This window comes from Dunckerocampus dactyliophorus, chromosome 1 (genome assembly GCF_027744805.1).
Source record: "Dunckerocampus dactyliophorus isolate RoL2022-P2 chromosome 1, RoL_Ddac_1.1, whole genome shotgun sequence".
Lineage (NCBI taxonomy): Eukaryota > Metazoa > Chordata > Actinopteri > Syngnathiformes > Syngnathidae > Dunckerocampus > Dunckerocampus dactyliophorus.
The window spans coordinates 17,229,533-17,249,150 of record NC_072819.1 but is presented as its reverse complement, the minus strand read 5'-3'; the positions used below and the strand labels follow the sequence as shown (position 1 = coordinate 17,249,150).

Here is a 19,618-nt window from a genome sequence, read left to right as displayed (position 1 = left end):
TGTTTGCCCACAATGACAGTATAGCAATACATGCCAAGGTCAAAGGTTGAAAACAAGAGGTCACACAAATACAAGAATTGACTTCTTTTAATGATTTTTGCAAATAATATTTCTATCTGGATAAATTAAACATACTGTAGAACAGCAAACATGCTTGCCTGTCTGTAAATCACGTGTAGTGCTTTTTTCCCTCAATGTATAAAAAAAATATACATCATGAATCTGAAACCGTAGAGGAACTTTGAAATATGAAAATGTAATGGAACCAACATTAAACATGTTATATAGATTGACAAATATATATTATTAAGATTCCTCCTAAAATCTCCTTTTACTGAAAAGATGGGGCTTGATTCTAACATGATAAAATGTGAAATATTAGACCTTAATAATGAATGAAAGTGAATTCCTGGAACAGAGGGTCTCTGGGGCAATAAAGTACAAAAAGTGACGCACGTGTTGTGGGGGGGGGTGTCGTCTTGGGGGGTATTTACATTGAATAACAAACCACACATGGGGGGGAGGGGGGGGAGATCTGGAGATTGTGGCAAAGACGCAGATGATAACCTTTGAAGAATCAGATCAAATCTCCACAATGAAACACACAAAGGATGAAAAGAACAATTAAAATGTATGCAGACTTTTTCCCGATGACGGTCCCACCACAATAAACGTACAAGCTCAGTGCCAGGTGCGAGTCAAATATTAGGTGTTGTGTCGCCAGAAGGAATTCAAAAAGAAAGACTACAGTAGGGGTGTCCAAACTTTTCCCATCAAGAGTCGCACACAGACATAGTCAGGGAAGCCGGGGCCACTTTGATACATTTTAAGTATTAAAGATAATAAAACCAATCCGATATGAGTCCATATTTGCTAAGCTAATTGAAGAAAACATCCACATCTGTACTATAGGTGACAAAGCATATTTGTGTAATATCTAATAACATCGGTCATTTATAATGAATATATTTTATTTTTACAAATATGCCAAGAGCCAACAATAAATGAGCTGTGGGCAGAAATGGCCCTCGGGCCTGACTTTGGACAACCCTGGACGACAGCATTACCTATTGTTTTGGAGTGTTATATTAAGTCCAGGTGCTCCCCTCAGAGACACATGGCACACACACACACACACACACACACACACACACACACACAAACAGCAACGTTATCAGTCCGTTCAGGCCCTCCAGCTTCTGATACAGGTAAGAGTAAGATGCGGCGGCGATGGCAGCGACGACAGAGCGTGACATGTTTACATGGCTTCTGCCCAGCGCTGCAGGTCGTCCATGTCGTCCTCGTCCTCCACTTTCTTTGCTGCTGTGTAGGGTAGAAAGCAACAAGGCTCAAAATGTTTTCAGCTTATACAAACTCTTTTACTCAGACGTTTGTTGTGTTGTCAAAGTACCAGGTGTTTCCACACACACACGCGCACACACACACACACACACACACACAGTAAAGGCACATGAAAGCACCATTATATATTGAAACTGTAAAGTAACGTTACCTGCCTCTTAAACCCATGTCAGGAAGAGGTAGTCCAGCCTAAAGTAAACTCTGTTATGTTTAATATAATACAGTGGAATCCGTTTATGTCAACGGCCCTCATATTGGCTGATGGACGTCGACATAAGCGGTCGTCAACAGAACCGAAACAAGCCATTCCTTGCACATTTACTTGTGACATAGGCCATAAACATAAGGAGAATGGGTAATAAAGTTTTTTTTGGGGAGGTTTTCCTCCATTTGTGGACACAAGTAGACAGTAGTTATGTTGCTGTTGGCTTTTTACGCTGCTTAGCGGTAATGAAGCTAACAATACTACAACACATGTCGACATAAACAGATCTGGCTCTCAAATTTTATGTCTACAAAAGCGGCTGACGCCACACTTTAGTAATAAGAACAACATGATGGACTGGGACTTGATGACTTCTTCGACAGACAAGTTGTCAACATAAGCAGACCGTCTTAAGCGGGTCCTACTGTATTATTAACCCATAATAGATTATAGGACAGGTGTGTCCAAAGTGTGAACTGGGGACCGTTTGTGTCCCACAGCTCATTTTTGAATCGCCCACGACACATTTGCAAAATAAAATTAAGATTAAAAGTTGTAATGTAAACCAATGTTAACTGTTGTGGTTAGACCTTTAAACAAAAAAAGAGGAAATATCTTCAATATATTTCACTGCTTAGCATATTTTGATCTACATGAGATGAAACATTATGAACATTTTATATCAAGCCATTTTGTCTGTGTTGAATGAATATAGGTGAAATTGGCAGAGTATATTCATTTTTAAAACATTTTTGAATTACTGTCTCTGGTCCTTAAATTAGCCTAAAATGGCAATGGCAAAAAGTGACACATTTGTCCCTTGTGCCCTAAAATAAAAACCATTGACAATATCATTTGTGATACCGTATTTATCTTAACATAAACTAATGCAATCCAAAAAGGGTAAGATTTCAAGTTGGATTGCTGGCTTTACATTTTTTAATGATACTTGTCCACCAGGTGGTGCTACTTTTTCCCCATTCAAAGCAAGCAGCAACATTTACCTTTTCCTCTTTTCTGCAAGGGTGCCTTGCTACTAAAATGCTAAGTCTGTCACTTTTGGTGTTGGATAATGGTGTGTATATAAAAAAAGTGTAGATTATTTTAGCTACGTTTTGTTTATTCGATTTATAAATACAGTGTCATTATGTAAGCATACCGGCCTTTGAATGGTTAAAAAAAAAATATATATCTTAATATGTACATTTCAGGTTTAAGTAGTTTTAAAAGAACCCTGCCTCTCGCTCCAAGTCAGTTGGGATAAGCTTCAGCTCACCTGTGACCTGATTGAGAACGAGTGGTATTGAAAATGGCTAATTTCAAAAGATTGACTCATTTAAATTGGAAATGAATCTCAATATCCATCCATCCATCCATTTTCTATACCGCTTCTTCCTCAATATATAATATGTAAATCAAACATGCATGCTTAATAATTTCCTGAGAAAGAAAAAGTCTCACCAGGTCTGGAAGGTAATGAAGTTGAAGGCACGTTGGGGAGGGGGACGTTCTCTGGCCCGATGTCCAGCAGGTTTTTATCCAGCTCTTCTTGTTCCAGCTCATCCAGCTCAGCAAGAAGCTCATCCTGATCAACACAGCAAACAAACAGGATTAAGATTGGGACTAACAATTGGGAATAACAATTGGGATTGGGAATAACAATAAAACTAAATGAGCCCATAGATCCTCATAGATGGTAGAGCCTCGGTTCCCAAAGTGGGGTACATGTTCCCCTAGATTGTCAAGGGGGTATGTGAGTAGCAATGAATAAATAGATATGCAGGCAGAAGCCTCTCTGCAGTTGCACAAATTCCAAATCGCTAAAGCTTGCCCTCTAGTGGTAAACGCGGGGTAGTACATTGCAAGCCTCCTCCCTCTTTTCCCTCTGCTTTATGATGATCATTTTGTAGTCATTATTTGTGATCAACTGTCATCTGTGACTAGCTATTGAATACCATAGTCGCAATATCACACACATCCAACCACGCTTTTATCGTAGCGATATTCAGTGTTCATTTTGTACTTTTAACTTGATGAAGTGCTTTTTTACATCAGCCAATGACAATAGCATTAGACTACTATTAGGAATGTAAATCTCTTTGTGATAGACAATTTGATTCAAATCTAGATACACAGGTAACAGTAAGATTAAAAAATGATATATTTTAAAAACACACGCACACACACACAACACATTTCCAGCCTTCAAAATAAGAGCGCTCTTTCAAGTAATTTTATTAAAATAAATACTTAACATGAAGATGTTTTTTGAAGTTTTAAACTTCATGCAAGATTCACATTAAAACAATCTTATCTAAGAATAGCCGCTAAAATAAAATAGGCCATTCTCTTTTTTAAATAAATACAGCAAAAGTCAAATAAAGACAAAAAAAGTCAAATATAACAAAGCTTTAGCTATGCTCAAATCCTCAGCTAATAACAAAAGCACAAAAGAACAAAATATGAAGATGTTCCCAGTTTAAGAGGAAATTTTAAAATGTCAGCAACTCAAAAATACTTGAAATTGAACGGCAGTATATTTTATTCTTTTCAACATTCCAGGTAGGTGACAAAGGTGCAACATTTCAAAGTAAACAAGATACAAAGCAAAAAAAATAAGTTTCCATACTCGCCTGGGTTGGTCTGGCTGCTCAAGTTTTGCGCCCTTCTTGTAAAACCCAAAGACTTTCCAAACTTTAGTTTACTTTAGCTAGCTAGCACGCCTGCTACCATTTACATCCCTTCTTGTCTTCAGTTATGGCAAGCTATGGACCATGTGCGACAATCCTTTCACCGGCAGCCCAGGCTCTCGCGTTGTTTAAAACGCAGTCCGTCAACCAATTGCTTCTCTCGCGATACCCGGTGCATGTCTCCACAACTGATTATTCTAAACATCTTTGGCTGATTTTTACCGATACAGGAAGTTGCTATCGGCGCACATGAATCGTTCGCTTGTCAACTCGGATATCCGGTCGCATCGGTTTATCGTTCACATCCCTAATTACTATATTAGATTACTATAACATCTGTACATATTTACAAAAATGTAGGTATGACAGAACCATGCATTATATACAAAATAAGAGTAACAGTCAAGGGAGAAGACGCAGACAGACGAGAAGAATGTATGGACCGTTTCTGACTGCCTCTCTGAATGCGAGCCATTAACATCTAATTTAAACCACAAGACACGGTGCCACCCACCTCATCGTAGTCCTCCCCGAAGCAAACGGGTTTGGAGATGGCGTCTGAGATTTCCTGGGCCAACTCCTGCTGCTCGTTTATATCCTGCATCAAGTCATCCACCTTGTCAATGTCCCTAAGATGACAGGGAGATTCAGGGAGTATCAATGAGGTTATGTCGTATAGTTGGTAAGTGTAGAAGCAATGGAGGATTAATGCATGCTGTTGATTGGCAACAACCAGCAGGGGGTACAATCAGATCAGGCCCAACTCGTTTGCAGCCTAAACGGGCTGGTGTAGCAATGTGATGCTAGCTGGATGTACTGTATTAGATAGAAGGAATGTGATATGATGTTAAATGTTATCTGGAAGGAAGAACATTCATTCAGTCAATCAATCAATGGCCAGCTTCTTACATGTCAGCATGGGCAGACTTCATGGCCTTGGCAGCATAGCCCATGTTCTTCAGCACTTCAGTGTTGGTGTTGGCATTCTCCAGAGCCTCTCTCTGGAACTCAATGGTGGACAACGTTCCGTCAATCTGCTCCAGCTGCTTTTCGTAGCGCTTCTTTCGCTTCAAAGCCTGCAGAGCCGCTGTGGAGACAGTTGGAGAGATAACAGTCCAGCAAGCATCAAAAGGACTGACTTGACTTCATAGTCAACACTCTAACACCTCTGTTCTGCAGTCTTCTTTATGCCCTGTCCACACAGAAGCGTTCTTGGGATTTTTTTGGGGTTTTTTTGCCGGGTTGGGAAAAAGAGTGTCACGTCCACACTGTAGTTGCGTCCAGACGGGAATGGATCACAAATGATTTAATACATAAAAGTAAACCTACTTGAGGCGCTGTCAACAGACAGACAGAACCATACGACTCCAAAACTAAAGAGAACGCATGGGCATAAAGTCCGTCGTCTTCAGCTTTTCAAGGCATGTCTCGAGTAACAGTTGTGAGTCATTTTGGAGTATGAGACAAAAAAAAAAAAAATCAGGAGAATATCAACTGGGGTGAGTCATGCCAGCCACATTATTCAGATATTTTGTTGGCTTGTCACTTCTGGTTGCGTGATGCCGACAAGTGGTGACGTCATTTTCAGAAAGTAGTGGTTTGTCTACACAAAAACAAGCCGGTGTTTGCAAATTTTACCCCACTGTGGAAGCCGTTTTCCCAAAAATACACTTTCAGGCCAAACAGACTGCCCTTTCCGTGTGGATGAAAGGCTGGAAGGATAAAATGCTTTGCCATATTGACCTGAAAATGTTTCCGTGTGAACATCCCCTCAGTTGCCTGGTTAAAAAACATTGGCATTAAAAGGGATTGCTTGGATTTTTTCTTGGAAGTTTTATGACATCCCCATCAGCAGTGTAGTGCATCAACAATGACTTTTCCCCTACTATATCGTCTCGAGAGCCGAGTTCGTATTGTATTGTATTGTATTGTACTTTATTTATCCCACAGCAGGGAAATTCACTTGTTACAGCAGCAAGCAAGATACGCAAGTAAAGAATACATAGTGACACATGGTTCAGGTGGTGCAGGTGTTGTAGAGCCTGACAGCGGTCGGTATGAAGGACCTGCGGAACCTCTCCTTCTTACACCGTGGGTGTAACAGTCTGCTGCTGAAGGAGCTGCTAAGGGAACCCACAGTGTCATGTAGCGGGTGAGAGGTGTTGTCCATGATGGATGTCAGTTTAGCCAACATCCTTCTCTCCCCCACTTCCGTCTTTTTATTCCGCCGCATCTGGGCTTCCATCTGTCTCTTGCTTTGTCCATTTTTGTCTTAAACATTCTTCTTTTTGAAAAGGAAAACAAACAGCATCACTCGGATGCTGTGAATATCCAGCAGTAACACAACGTTTCGGCATGACTACTATTTTGATGAAAAATATACTGAACCAAGTCGACGATCTACCTTAAGAAGCGTTGTTTTACTGTGCTCTAGCTGAGAGGTGTCACCCCAGGGATGTCCGTCAGGGGTGGCAGCTTGAGCCATAAATGTAATTTTTGCGAATTTACCGGTCGCTTTCAAAAATCAAACAATGTAGAACATAATGACAATCAATATATAGCATATTTAAAGTTGATGAATCATGTAGGGGACCCTTTAACATTACATTGTCGTGTGTGATATATGGCATGTATTGCGTTGGACAAGTGCAGAGTTACAGTGGCTATGTTGAAAGTGTATAATGTACACATTAACACTTCTTGGAGTCACACTGTTGGAGACAAGTGTGGACAAACACACAAAACAGCACATTCCCAGGAGGGCTTATTACAAGCAGTTTAAAAATGTTTAAAGGCTACATTTTGGGCAACACACTTCCATTACAGTATTGTTACAGTACAGTACTTTTAAATTGGTCAAAAATACTAGAATACAGGTCATTTAACATACTGTTGCAGTTAACTTCTTTCTACACGTGTATAACAGTGTAGAATACTTGTAGAAAACTACTTGAAACATATGTACTACACATTGAAAATATACCATTATAATATCATTATAGAAACAAACAAAAAACTCATGACTCCAAAGAAGCAGGTGATACCACGTTTTGTCTGTGAACTGCATTCTATTCGTTTGTGAGCGTTCGCGTTGTAGTGTGTACTTTATGACTCATTGCATTTACTTTGGACAGTGTTACACAACACGTCATCAGGACTTACAACCCTTGCTCTGACCCATAAAAGCATCTTTTTAGCTGCTATATATATATACACACACACTATATTTGGTGGATTACTAAGATAGCTGCGACACATAGATAGAGGCGAACACATGTATGCTTTTTTTTTTTTTTTACTAAATGACAAATGTTTGTTTGGACACGCGCGTGCACACACATGAAAAAGCTAACACGTACGCCAAGCCAAAATAAGGTCGCCAGGTGAGGCTGCCAACAGTGACAGCGACCAGTCCGCTAGGCTAGGTGATTAGCCAACTGTGCTAAAATGCTAACTCCCAGCAACCGTGAAAGAACGACTTAAGCGCGAAGTGGTGAATAAATGTGTACGAAACACGTCCTGATATCTCACCTCTTTTGTTTTTCACGCCGTTCTTCTTGGCAATTTGTAACTCCTGCTCGATCTTTTTCTCCAAAAATTCCTGCTTTTTGGTGAGCATTTCCTCTGTCTCGCGGAGTTTCTGGATGGCCTCCTGCGGGCTCGGCCCCTTGCCCCCTTTGTTTCCTCCGAATAGCTTGCCGAACAACGCCATTGGTTGCGATGCTAAACGCTAAATAACTTATAAATAAAAAACAAACTAATAATTCCGTCGGTGAGACTTTTGCTACGTCGCAGCTCAACGCCTCGCCTTGGTAGGGTTGTTGATGTTTCTCCACTTCCGGGACAAGGCCAAATAACGTCACGACTGACGATGACGACGTTGGATGGTTGTCAACAAGTTTGTGGCCCTCTGCTGGACACATGTTTGCAACTGCAGCGTTGCAATTATTTTTTTTAGCGTTTGCAGTATTTTTTGTTCCATTTTGAAACGATGTAAAAAGTTGTGAAAGGCATGTTAAAATAATATTACTAGTAATAACAAAGACATAACATTAATACAAAATAGTAATAATTCTACTAGAAATTCTAAATTAAATACACTCCCTATGTCAGGGTTATTCAAGTAGAAGCCCGTGGGACAAATTCTTGAAAACAGCAGAGCACACGTCACAGAGGATTTTGACTAGCATTTTTGCAGTAAGTCATAGTCCTTAAGAACAGCAAGGCTTTGCAGTACATCCTTAAAAACAGCAGAGCACTCATGCCTTACCATATATAGCAGGGGTCACCAAGGTGGTGCCTGCGGGCACCAGGTTTCCCCCCCACGACCACGAGTTGCCCGCAAGCCTGCTTTTCATTCAGGTTTTCAGTTAGTAATGTGGGAACACTAAAAGAAATGCATTATAAAATACAAAATGTGAGTTGTGGATACCAGCATTTTGTTAATATTCCAATAAAACAAGCATATTCGGTTTGTTTGGGTTGAAATAAGCTGATGAAAATTGGCCATTTTCATTTTTGTAAAAGTAGCTCTCACAAGAAAAAACGTTGGGTACCACTGATATAGAGGATCTTTGACTAGTCTTTTTGCAGTAGATCCTTAATAACTGAACACTCATGCCATATGGAACATCTTTGCCTAGCGTTTTTGCAGTATATCCTTAACAACCACAATGTGGTCCTGTCACATAAAGGATGTTTTACTAGTGCCTTTGTAGTAGGTCCTTAAAACAGCAGCTATATAGTTATTAATCCATAAATACACTTTTAAAAATATGAATTTAACAAATTTTGCAGTTTTGTTATTTCTATTGCATTTCACATTTGAATGAATTAACTGGCAATGTAACATATTAATTCACATTTTAATGATCAATTTAACTGACCTGATATGATATAAAGCCCCCACGGTGCAGTGCAGTGATTGAGAGATAAACATACACATGGGTTCAATACAATAAACATGTGATTTTTATAATAAACAGCAGAAACACTGTGGCTAAAGGAGAATGAGTATAAACAACACTACTAATACAGACGTAGACGCAGCAAAGGTTGAAAGTATATGGTTGCATATTAGTGTTCTTTTTTTATTGAAAAGGTCCACATTTTGCATGAATTTTACTGTTCTTAGTGGAGGGGGCCATCACTGGCAAAAGTGCAGTGTGGGGAAAACCGAATAAATCTTTGAATCACACAAGAGGATGTTGTCGTTGGAATTGCTTTGACTGGACAGCATCTGAAACCAGACGTGTTCTTTTATGCTCACCCTCAACACACACACACACACACACACACACAAAACATACATATGCCCGCAATAGAAATCTGCACATCACTAGTGTTCAATCTCTGTGTGGATTATCAGGAATATGTGGAAAAGAGGATGTTGTGTGTTTTGCTGTTAAGTGACACCGCGCAGAAGGAAGCTTGATCAATGGAAGCCTTGAGCCACATCACCACTAACTGTTACCTGTGCAAGCTCATTTGGGGCTGACAGGGATCGACGGAGCCGCTAGATCGGAGGTCATGATTATTTCAAAAAAAAAAAAAAAAAAAAAAAAAAAAAAAAAAGGAAAAAAAAAAAGGAAAAAAAAGAGAAATTCAAGGTTCTTTTTTTTTTTTTCTTTTAACACATTCAAAACCTTTTTTAAGCTCACCTTAAAGGTTATAAAATAAGAGAGAGAGAAAACTTAAAGACATCCTCATGTTGCTGTCCCTGACATGTCCTTCCAGGCTACCGTCCGTCCGTCAGTGTGCTGTCCGTCCGCCCGTCTGAGCATCTACAGGACGAGCTTGCCGATGATGACTCCGATGACGAAGAAGAGCACACACAGCGCCAGCACGCGGGTGCTCAGACCTTCGTCCCTCGTGGACAAGGTCGACATGATGGAGGAGTCGGGTGTGGCCACAGAGGTCACCTTCCTCTTCCGCAGCCCGTCATTCTCCTGCCATGAAGAGGGAGTGGGCAAATGTAAAAAAATAAATTAATTAAAATGAATGTTGTTGTGACATTGTTTGTCCACCAGTGGACAAACTGTGGAAGTTAAATTTGCTGCATTTAAGGATGCTCGGAAATCCCAAAAATACATTACACTCAAAACATATGAATTAAAATTAAGTTTGGTGGTGTCTTTGAACACAACCCTCCATGGCTCATAATAAAGTCTACTTCAACTTCTGCTACTATTAAAAGCGACTAGCATGACGCAAACACATTTTCAGATGTGTGGTATCTTTGAGCTTGATTTCAATTTTCGGTTGATTTGGAGCTGTGAATACATACAAATATATATTGTGTCAAATATTAACTTATTCACTCCCAGCCATTTTTCCCAAAAGACATCCCCCTCCAGTACCAGCCATTTTAGACGATTTTGACTGATCTTTCAAGGCACACAGAATATTGTGCTCTATGGCTATATACGTAAACATGCAACCGACCAGAAGAAAGATTAGAAATCCCATCTTTCATCAGAAAAAAAGTTTGTTTATACCTATAACATAGGTAAGTTTCAGGAAAATATCAGTTCCCAACTAAAAAGGGAGAAAAACTGCTTTTTGTGAAAAGATACATTTCAAGCATAACTTTCACTTTGACACAAATATTTTTTGCTTTTGGGACAGCGCTAATATATAAACAACTATACCAACATAAACAACACAAAAAGGGGTTGTTTTACATCAAAATAACAATGTATTTACCAATATAACACCATGAACTATTTCCAATTTTCACATTTAGAACTGAACTATGTGTCTGCACCTGTGTGCGTGCGTGCATGCGTGCGTTAAAACTTCCTTAGAATGGGTAACCTTCTGTACGCTACACTCCTCCACGCTCTTTCAGGGAACCGGAATTATAAATTCTAAATAATTAATAGTGTATAATTGTTTCTTGTCATTATATTTCTGTTTAAAATACAGCAAAAATGGGCATATTTCACACAGTGGCAAATGGTGATTAACCATGATTTAATTTGAAAATGCGAATAATTTCATTAAAATTTTTAATCATTTGACATCCATCCATCTTTTATGCCGCTTATCTCCAGGAAGGTCGCGAGTGCTGGAGCCTAGGGCGAGAGACAGGGTACACCCTGGACTGGTCGACAGCCAATCGCAGGGCACATATAGACAAACTCCACAAAGAGATGCCAACAGAGATTCAAACCCAGATCTTCCCGATCTCCTGACTGTGTGACCAACATGCTAACCAATAGGCCACCGCGCGGCTAAATCATTACACAGTCCTACAAAATATATGACCGTCGGCGTCTAGCCAAAAGACACTGCCATTAAAGGGATAGTTTATATTTTTTCACATGAAGTTGTATGACATTCCCATCAATAGTGTAGTGCATCAACTGTGACTTTTCCCCACTTCATCTAGAGATGCCAGTTCTGGTCAATTTGTGGTGTTGAAGAAAGTAGTTCTGGCTAGTTGGAGGGGGTCACAAGTAAAGTTGTTTGCTTCTCAAAAAAATATGCACTCAAAAGTGTAATACTTTTGCATCACAGAACCCTTTTCCACAAAAAAGTCAAGCCTCAAAATTTATTTGTGCTATTTTCTGTCCCTTCATATCACTGTGTGTTGCCACCTGTCAACTGTTGTGCATTTTTCCATCACCCGTTTCACAATTTTTACTGCTGGGATAGTGAAAGTAAACATGTCTGACTATCTGACTTTTTCCTCCTCTCACTTTCAACTTAATGGCAGTGTTTTGGTCTATTTGGGAAGGATTTTAAAGGAGGGCTGTGGAGGCTTTCATTAAGGAGCAGTACGGCCTCTGCTGTCTGCCACCATTATTGTTTCATAATATGAAAAAAAATTGACAAATAAGATATTCTATTATTTAAAAATGCATTTCTCAGTTGAAGCTTTTTCTGTTCCAGTACTTGTTTTAGTGTCAATACATCTTTTTGTACAATGCCAAAACATAATGACCGTGTTCTGGCTCCACAGTTGAGGTTCGTAGATGGAGAAACTTTGATCTGCCACTGTTTTGGTTGTGACATAATCGATGACATGTAAATGTGAAATGGAAAGCCGTCTTTCCATTTCTAAAATGCTCTCATGTGGCCCAATGTCCAAAACAACATTTTTTTAAGTTTAAAAAGCTGTAAACAGTCCCTTAGTGTAAACATCTGTTCACCCAGTCTCATGTGGCATCCAGAGTCAGAATAAAATGTTTGGTGTCTCACCCTGATCTGTTTGTTCTCTTCCCGTAGCCTGTGCACTTCCATCTGCAGGCGCTTGCACTCCTCCATGATCTTCTTCACCTCTCCGTCGTCCAGCGAAGCGCTGGCTGACTTTGGCGGTGCGGCGTGCTCCGCCTGAATAGAAGAGGTAGAGGAATCCACAGTGTTGTAGCTTTCGGGTTCATGCTGAAGCCAGGAGTATGGTGGGAGAGGAAGGGAAGATATGCAGGCATAGGGAAGAAAATGGGAGGAGTGTGGGATGAAAGCAAATAAAAAATATAAGTCAATGAAGTCATGGATATGATGCGTTGCTAATGGTGAGGTAAAAAAATTAAAAAATTAGGATGTGTGAGCATGTGAGACAAGGTGACTTTACAACTTACAGCTTTGTCATTTTCTAGAGGCATCTCGAAGGCACATCTCAACTTGGAATCCATCAGCTCTTCTGGCTTGGCATCCTTCCACTGTGGATGAGGAACCCATGACAGATTTGTTAGCATTTTTTATAGAAAACAACCGACTGACAGTAGCAGGTTTCCTGTACAAATCATGTATTTGTCTTTTTTTGGCCAAATTAACAATGGCTTGACGCCCGGCCCAAGCCACTCAAAGGCTGTGACTGTCATAAAGGATAAAGATGGCATCTTTAAACATGTTAAAGAATCTGCTACTCTGAAAGGTACAGTGATACCTAAGCAGCGTAGTGTTCTCCTTATTGAGACTTAAGCCTGTCTCTCCGTCCCTTGCAACGCCCCTTCCAATGTGCAAGCCACCAACAGAGATACATGGGACAGGGATTTTCTTAAAATGTATTAGTTTCAATTAATTATTGTAATCTTCGTAGGGTTCTGTGTACAGTGTGCGTGACTTAGGTGTTAATGTAGGCCCTGTCCACACATGAATGCTCCTGCCTTTTTTTTGGCAGGTTGGAAAAAAAAAATGTGCATCCACACTGTTCCAGATTAGTAAATAGTTGCATCCAGACGGGAACGGATTACTGAAATGAAAAGATGTAATACACAAGCATACCTGTGTGGCGCTGTGAACTTACACACAGACGGAACCACGTGACATACCATACTATAGAAGAAGAAAGGACGCACGTGCATAAATCCGTCATCGTCCACTTTCCAAGGTTTGTCTAGACTTATGACAGTGGAATTACATGTGCGTCATTTTGGGAGTATAAAACAAGAAAATGTCGACTGCGAGTCATGACACTCGAAATATTCAGATATCACGTTGGCTTGTCGGCAAAACTCACTTCTGGTGACGTGACGGGTCGCTGGCGTCATCGTTTTTGAAAAAGCAGCGGATTGTTTGTCCATACGGAAACAACGAGCTGGCGTTTTCAGATTTTCCCCACTCTGGAAGCCGTTTAAAAAAAAAAACAAACAAAACATTTCAGGGCACCCAGAACGCTGTTTCCGTGTAGATGAGGCTGAATAGGGCGATTATCACGAGTCACCGTCTAGCCACGCAACACGCAAAATTAGTGCATGTGAAAGTTTGTGCACGTGCAAACTCTGGCTTGCAATGCGATCCCAGAAAGTTGAAAAATATTCAACTTTTCATAGCTGTCGCCCAAACGAGGACCAATCAGTGGGAGTTTCATTGATCGATCAATGAGTGGAGAGGATGTAATCAGTACGCTCTCGCAGGTAAACATGGAGGAAAAAAAAAATAACACTTTGCCGTGTCAGATTTCCAGGCGTTATTTGACGTTTCTAGATAGATAGATAGATAGATAGATAGATAGATAGATAGAGATAGAGAGATAGAGATAGAGAGAGAGAGAGAGAGAGAAAAGCAGGAGCATGAGAACTTGTTGGCGCCAGAGTAAACATATCGGCTAAGTTTACAGTACATTCAGGCTCATCTAGATTTACGACGAAGTGGAATTACTTCTACGATTCATTTTGGAGAATAAAACAACAAAATATCAGGAGAATGTCGAATGGTGAGAGTCATGTCCGTCGAAATATTATGTTTGGCTTGTCATCAAACCTCACTTCTGGTCATGTGATGGCAACGGGTCAGTGACTTTTGGGCATATGTTACAAAGTCACACAACAGAGCTTAGTGAGCATATAGAGGATTAATTCCACAAGTGTGTTTTGCATTTTATTCTGCTCCTAGTTTGTGCAGAAGTGCAGCAGTGATGGCAGAAGCAAAAAGTGGCGATGACCATAGAGCCTGAAATGAAACTTAGCAGTAGCTTAGCCAGCAAAGTGGTTCAATGTTACTTAAAACATTGCCTGTACAGTCAATAAAGGTTATAGGATGGTGACAGTTTTACAATGGAACAGATTATTTCTACTTATATTATCTACTATTGAAATATAAAGAAAGTGGCCGTCATGCGAAATTCAATCATCAATAGTGCACTATATGTACTGGCACAACCTGTGAATAGAAGGTACTGTTCGGATACTCACAACGCCCTCCATGTCAGTCATGTCATAGGGAGCCAGCATGGACAGCACCATAAATTTGTGTTTGCTCTTCTCATTGGGGTCGTAGTCGAAAGGCTGCAACATGACTGTGGACGGAGAAACACAACAGACAACATCACAGCAATGCTTAATGTTACAAATGATTATATAATGATATACTGTCAATAAATTATCATTAAAAAAATACCCCTGAAGAGATCGCAGCGACATTTTGTGCCTTTTAGTTATTCTATTGTGAAGCCATTTTGACTGTTGGAATTTGCCAGATGATATTCATTTTTAAAACATAATGTTATAGCTACACAAAAACTGACACATTTGTTCCTTACCAAAAACATCCAATTGACAATTTTTGTATCTTAACATAAACTAATACAATCCTTGTAAAAAATGTACCATTTCAAGTTGGAATTAAATTATTTTAATTAAATTGTAAATAAAAATAATTTGATCATTATTATTTGTGCACCAGATGCTACTTTATTCAAAGAATGCAGCAAAATGTCTCGTCTTTCGCTGTTTTCTGCAAAAGTGTCGCTATTCATGTTGGACAATGGTGAGTATGTAAAAAATAAAAATGTGTGTGCATGTGTGGGTGTGTTATGTGGGAAGCTGACATTTTTGTCCTGAGGACCTTGAGTGAGAGTTTTTGTTAAAAAAAAAAAAGAAACTGTATTCAAATTAATGTTACTGACAATTATTGACCCATTTCAAGGCCTAAAATAATCCATGAAGTGTATTTTATGGAAATTAATTTGACATATGTGTTTTTTGTTTCTTTCTTCAATAAAATAAAATAAAAAATAGTTGGCCCTAGAAGTGTTCAACACCCCCCCCAAATAATTAATATTTGAAATTATATTTTCAGGATGAAGTTTTAAAAGGTTGACTCGTAGAAAAAAACATTAATAAATAAAATGTTTATAGTAGTTTTTGGCAAGCTGACATTTGTTGTTGTTAAGGACAAATGAGTGAAGACACTGAAAGGACATTTAACGAGTTAAAACAGTACTTTTTTCCTGAGGGAGATCAGGGGGAAGCAATTATTTGAAGTGATGCCTTTGTTTATTTTGACGACGCACCCTAAGTTACAGCATCTATTAGAGCGGAGGCCACTATTTGAAGAAATACAGTCAAGGATGCCGTATCTTTCTAAGAAGTGTAATGGTTCCTGCTAAGTGAACCAATCAATTGTGGACCCCCCCTACTCAATAGCCATTTTCCCGTTAGACAACAAGTCCTAAACTATAGCACAAAAAGTAGTGATTATTCCATTATAAATCATCTGATTGGTGTCAATATCAATATACAAGCATGGCTGTGCGTATGCCAGATACAAACCAGAAACATTGATCGAGCTTGTGGCTTCAATGACGCCGCTGTTTGGGCGTACGCAGTATCTGCGAGGGGCGGTGGTCTTGACTTTGAAGCACACATTTCTATCTGTGGGGTTGGTCAGCTTCAGAGTGGCAGTGACGACATCTGTGAAGGGACCTGATGACGACACAGAAGGAAGACACTCAAAAATGATGCTTGTAGCGTGATCTAGGCTCTCGCTTCGCCCCCTTGTATACTATAACAGTATTGATGGACTGATGCATGAGATGAGAGCCACAATTTCACACTGGTAATTCACTCACATCTTTTTGAATTGAGGGAAAGGCTTCTTGAGACGTCATCTGTACTTCTGTGAAGAAGGTGTCAGACGTTTTGCTCCTCATCCGAAGAGCTTCGTCAGCGAACTAATAAGTGCTGGTAGCCTAGGCCTTAAATACAGTAAGAGTGGGCGGAATTGGTGTGCCAACACCCTCCTTCTATTGGTTCCTTACACTAAGCCTGGGCGGAGTAGTGGTATAATCCTCTCCTGCTATTAACACCTCCGATAAAAGGGAAGTGTCGCTCCCTGAGTTGGGTATGAACGACTCTGATACTGGCTCGTTAGCGTCTATTGTTCTGGCTCGGCCCTGGCTTCACCTCATTTGCAAGACTAAGAGCTGTGGGTTTTGGTCTCAGTAACCTGCTGAACACAGGGTCCAAATTAAAGGTTTAATTTGGACTGCACATCATTTAGTGTAAGGAACCAATAGAAGGAGGGTGCTGGCACACCAATTCCGCCCACTCTTACTGTATTTAAGGCCTAGGCTACCAGCACTTATTAGTTCGCTGACGAAGCTCTTCGGATGAGGAGAGAAACGTCCGACACCTTCTTCACAGAAGTACAGATGACGTCTCAAGAAGCCTTTCCCTCGATGGACAACTCCTGTACGACTGAGAGCCTACACAGACGCATCTTTTTGAATTAATTTCTTTCATTTTTTTTAAATAATAGCAATGATGAGTCAAAAGTTTACAATACATTTTAGTTTGCAAGTTATAGCTTTGATGTATTAATTTCAGAGGACAATGAAGTATTAAACTGCAAAATTTCCAATTAAAAAAATAAAAACAGGCTACCTCCCAAAAAAAACGTGTGGTTTCAACAATGGCATAGACAGATAAAGAAAAATACATTCTAATAATTTCCAGACCAATTAAATGAAATTGGATGATTTATCACAGCACACAAATGTGTTGCGGCACAGTGGTTGGGAAACTTTGAACTCGAAGCATGTCAGAAGATACTGCATGGCGCTGCAGAATGCTTCAGAAGCAGTTTTGGTTCTTGGTGTTCTAAAACATTTAAACTGTAGTGTTGTTACTTGCACACACAAAATAAGGATATAAAACTTCAAAAAGGTGTGTCTCTGATGACTTTACTATTGCTTCTAAATGTTCTTGGTAGCCAGATTCAGCCTTGCCCACGAACCGAAGCTGGGCCGCAGCACAATGGTTGGGGACCACTGATTAGGCAATAGGAAAATGACAGCTAGCTTGTAATGATGTGCAGAGGAAAACTCGAGAAGGACAACCTTTTTGACAGCTTGCTTAGGAGCAATACGATAGCATGGATAGGTGCACTGAACTAATGTATGCGTTTTGGCAGAAAATAAAAATACATTTACGGATTTGGGGCATGTCCCTGACGCTGCAATGACGGCTAACTAGCTCCTATGCTAGATGGAAAAATGAGCTAGCATGCTAGCGGTAGCACACCTGTGCCATTTCACCTTTCAACCACAACGTGGTTGCCATGAATGTGCAATTTAGTGACACATTATGACCATATCACCAATTAAAAAACCCTAACAGCAATGCAAAGTGGCGGTGTTGAACCACTCAGCTACCGAGCCGTCACTGTCGGCCCTGCCCTGGTTGGTGGCGTTACCTCTGAATTTGAGTTCGTGTTGCGGTTCCAGCACCAGGACTTGCTCTGGTCTGGCCATGTCCCACAGCTTCTTCCTTGTCGGGACAGCGACGACGACAACAATTGGATCACAGGGTAGCCGAAGAAGCGAGGCGGCAGCAACCAACCGAACCGTCCACGACTTCCTTGGTAGGGAGGGGGCGGACTACAGATCTTAAGAAAGCAGCACCCAGTGAAAACTGGCTGACTGCCACCGACAGCTGCTGGGAGCTAACGTGCTAATGCTAGCTGAGCGGAGGGAGGGGCGGGAAGGACAGGGTGTGGACTTGGCGAAAGGGCGGGGCTTAACGCTTGGAGGGGCGTGGCCGAATTTCGACATTTCAGACCCACAGCCTGGACGTTGGACATGACGTCACACATTTAAAACTTGAGATTTTGTGATTTTAAATTTACCTTTTTCAAATATTATAATATACACACAAACCCTATGTTTGAGCCCCATAAATTTGGTTTGAATTATTTCACACAGCACAACCAAAGCACCTACTGTAACTTTAAGGTGTTTCGCCAAATCAACACATTTGGCAAATATCTTTGGGAGTGTGATATTTTTCTTTTGTAATTTGATATTTTTCTTACATTAGCTCCAAATGGCAAAGCTTCACACACACACACGACAAATTTGGTCCATCCCCCAAAATGTCCCATTTTTGACCCATTCATCTTAACGTAAACTAATGCAATACCTAAGATTCAAATGTTAACCACTGGCTCTCAATTTTCATTGATTCCCATTCAAAGCATGCAACAAAATTCATCTTCTCACCTTGTAATGTTTTTTGCAAGCGTGCCTTGCCATTGAAAATAGGTATGTCACTATTCGTGTTGTATATAAGCAATGACATTATGTAAACATAAAAGATATATAGCATGTGATATGTATATTTCAGGCTGGAGTAATTTTACAAGACTGATGGGGAAAAAAAAATACAGATTTGTGCAGCAGTTTCTGGGAATCTGAGGTTTTTTGTCCCATGGACCTCCAGTGTGAGCTTTTACACCTGACACTGTAGAAAAAATAATAAATAATAATAATAAATGTGTTGCTGCCAATCATTGACCCATCTCAAAGACTAATACCAACAAGAAAACACCCCTTAAACTGTATTTTAATGAAAATATTTTTTTACATTCTGTAAACACTGTCCTTTAATATTATCCTTTAATATTGTATTCCCCCAAAATATAATTTCATAAAACTGATTAATTTTAAGTGGAAAATAATTTAATATATATTTTTACAGCAGTTTTGTCAATAGGGCCAAATGAATCTTAAGTGTTAACTCAGGCCTATATGTAACATATCAGAACACAGTATATTATTATTATTACATATATTAAATTAAATGAAAATGCCAAAGTCCACAATTTGAGCTTCAGGCCAATGGTTCACCTGTCA

The 19,618-nt window shown here is 39.9% G+C and overlaps 2 protein-coding genes across 4 annotated transcripts; both read right to left on the bottom strand.

Moving 5' to 3' along the window:
• Nucleotides 1-69: 69 nt before the first annotated feature.
• LOC129171648 (charged multivesicular body protein 4b-like) lies at nt 70-8,136 on the bottom strand. 2 transcript variants are annotated; one of them, XM_054761784.1, is made up of 5 exons: nt 7,789-8,136; nt 5,167-5,344; nt 4,772-4,886; nt 3,029-3,152; nt 70-1,320 (listed from the first exon to the last, which is right to left on the bottom strand). In XM_054761784.1, the coding sequence occupies exons 1-5, from the start codon at nt 7,967-7,969 to the stop codon at nt 1,259-1,261; spliced, it is 660 nt and encodes a 219-aa protein (XP_054617759.1). In that variant the 5' UTR covers nt 7,970-8,136; the 3' UTR covers nt 70-1,258. The 2 variants fall into 2 exon arrangements, with proteins under 2 accessions (XP_054617759.1, XP_054616897.1); XM_054760922.1 differs by having other exon boundaries at nt 70-1,323; nt 7,789-8,132.
• A 1,069-nt stretch (nt 8,137-9,205) lies between these two features.
• Nucleotides 9,206-19,605, bottom strand: LOC129170634 (vesicle-associated membrane protein-associated protein B/C-like). 2 transcript variants are annotated; one of them, XM_054758815.1, is made up of 6 exons: nt 18,181-19,605; nt 16,257-16,409; nt 14,898-15,001; nt 12,843-12,923; nt 12,463-12,645; nt 9,206-10,205 (listed from the first exon to the last, which is right to left on the bottom strand). In XM_054758815.1, the coding sequence occupies exons 1-6, from the start codon at nt 18,236-18,238 to the stop codon at nt 10,041-10,043; spliced, it is 744 nt and encodes a 247-aa protein (XP_054614790.1). In that variant the 5' UTR covers nt 18,239-19,605; the 3' UTR covers nt 9,206-10,040. The 2 variants fall into 2 exon arrangements, with proteins under 2 accessions (XP_054614790.1, XP_054615633.1); XM_054759658.1 differs by having other exon boundaries at nt 12,463-12,594.
• Nucleotides 19,606-19,618: the final 13 nt, after the last annotated feature.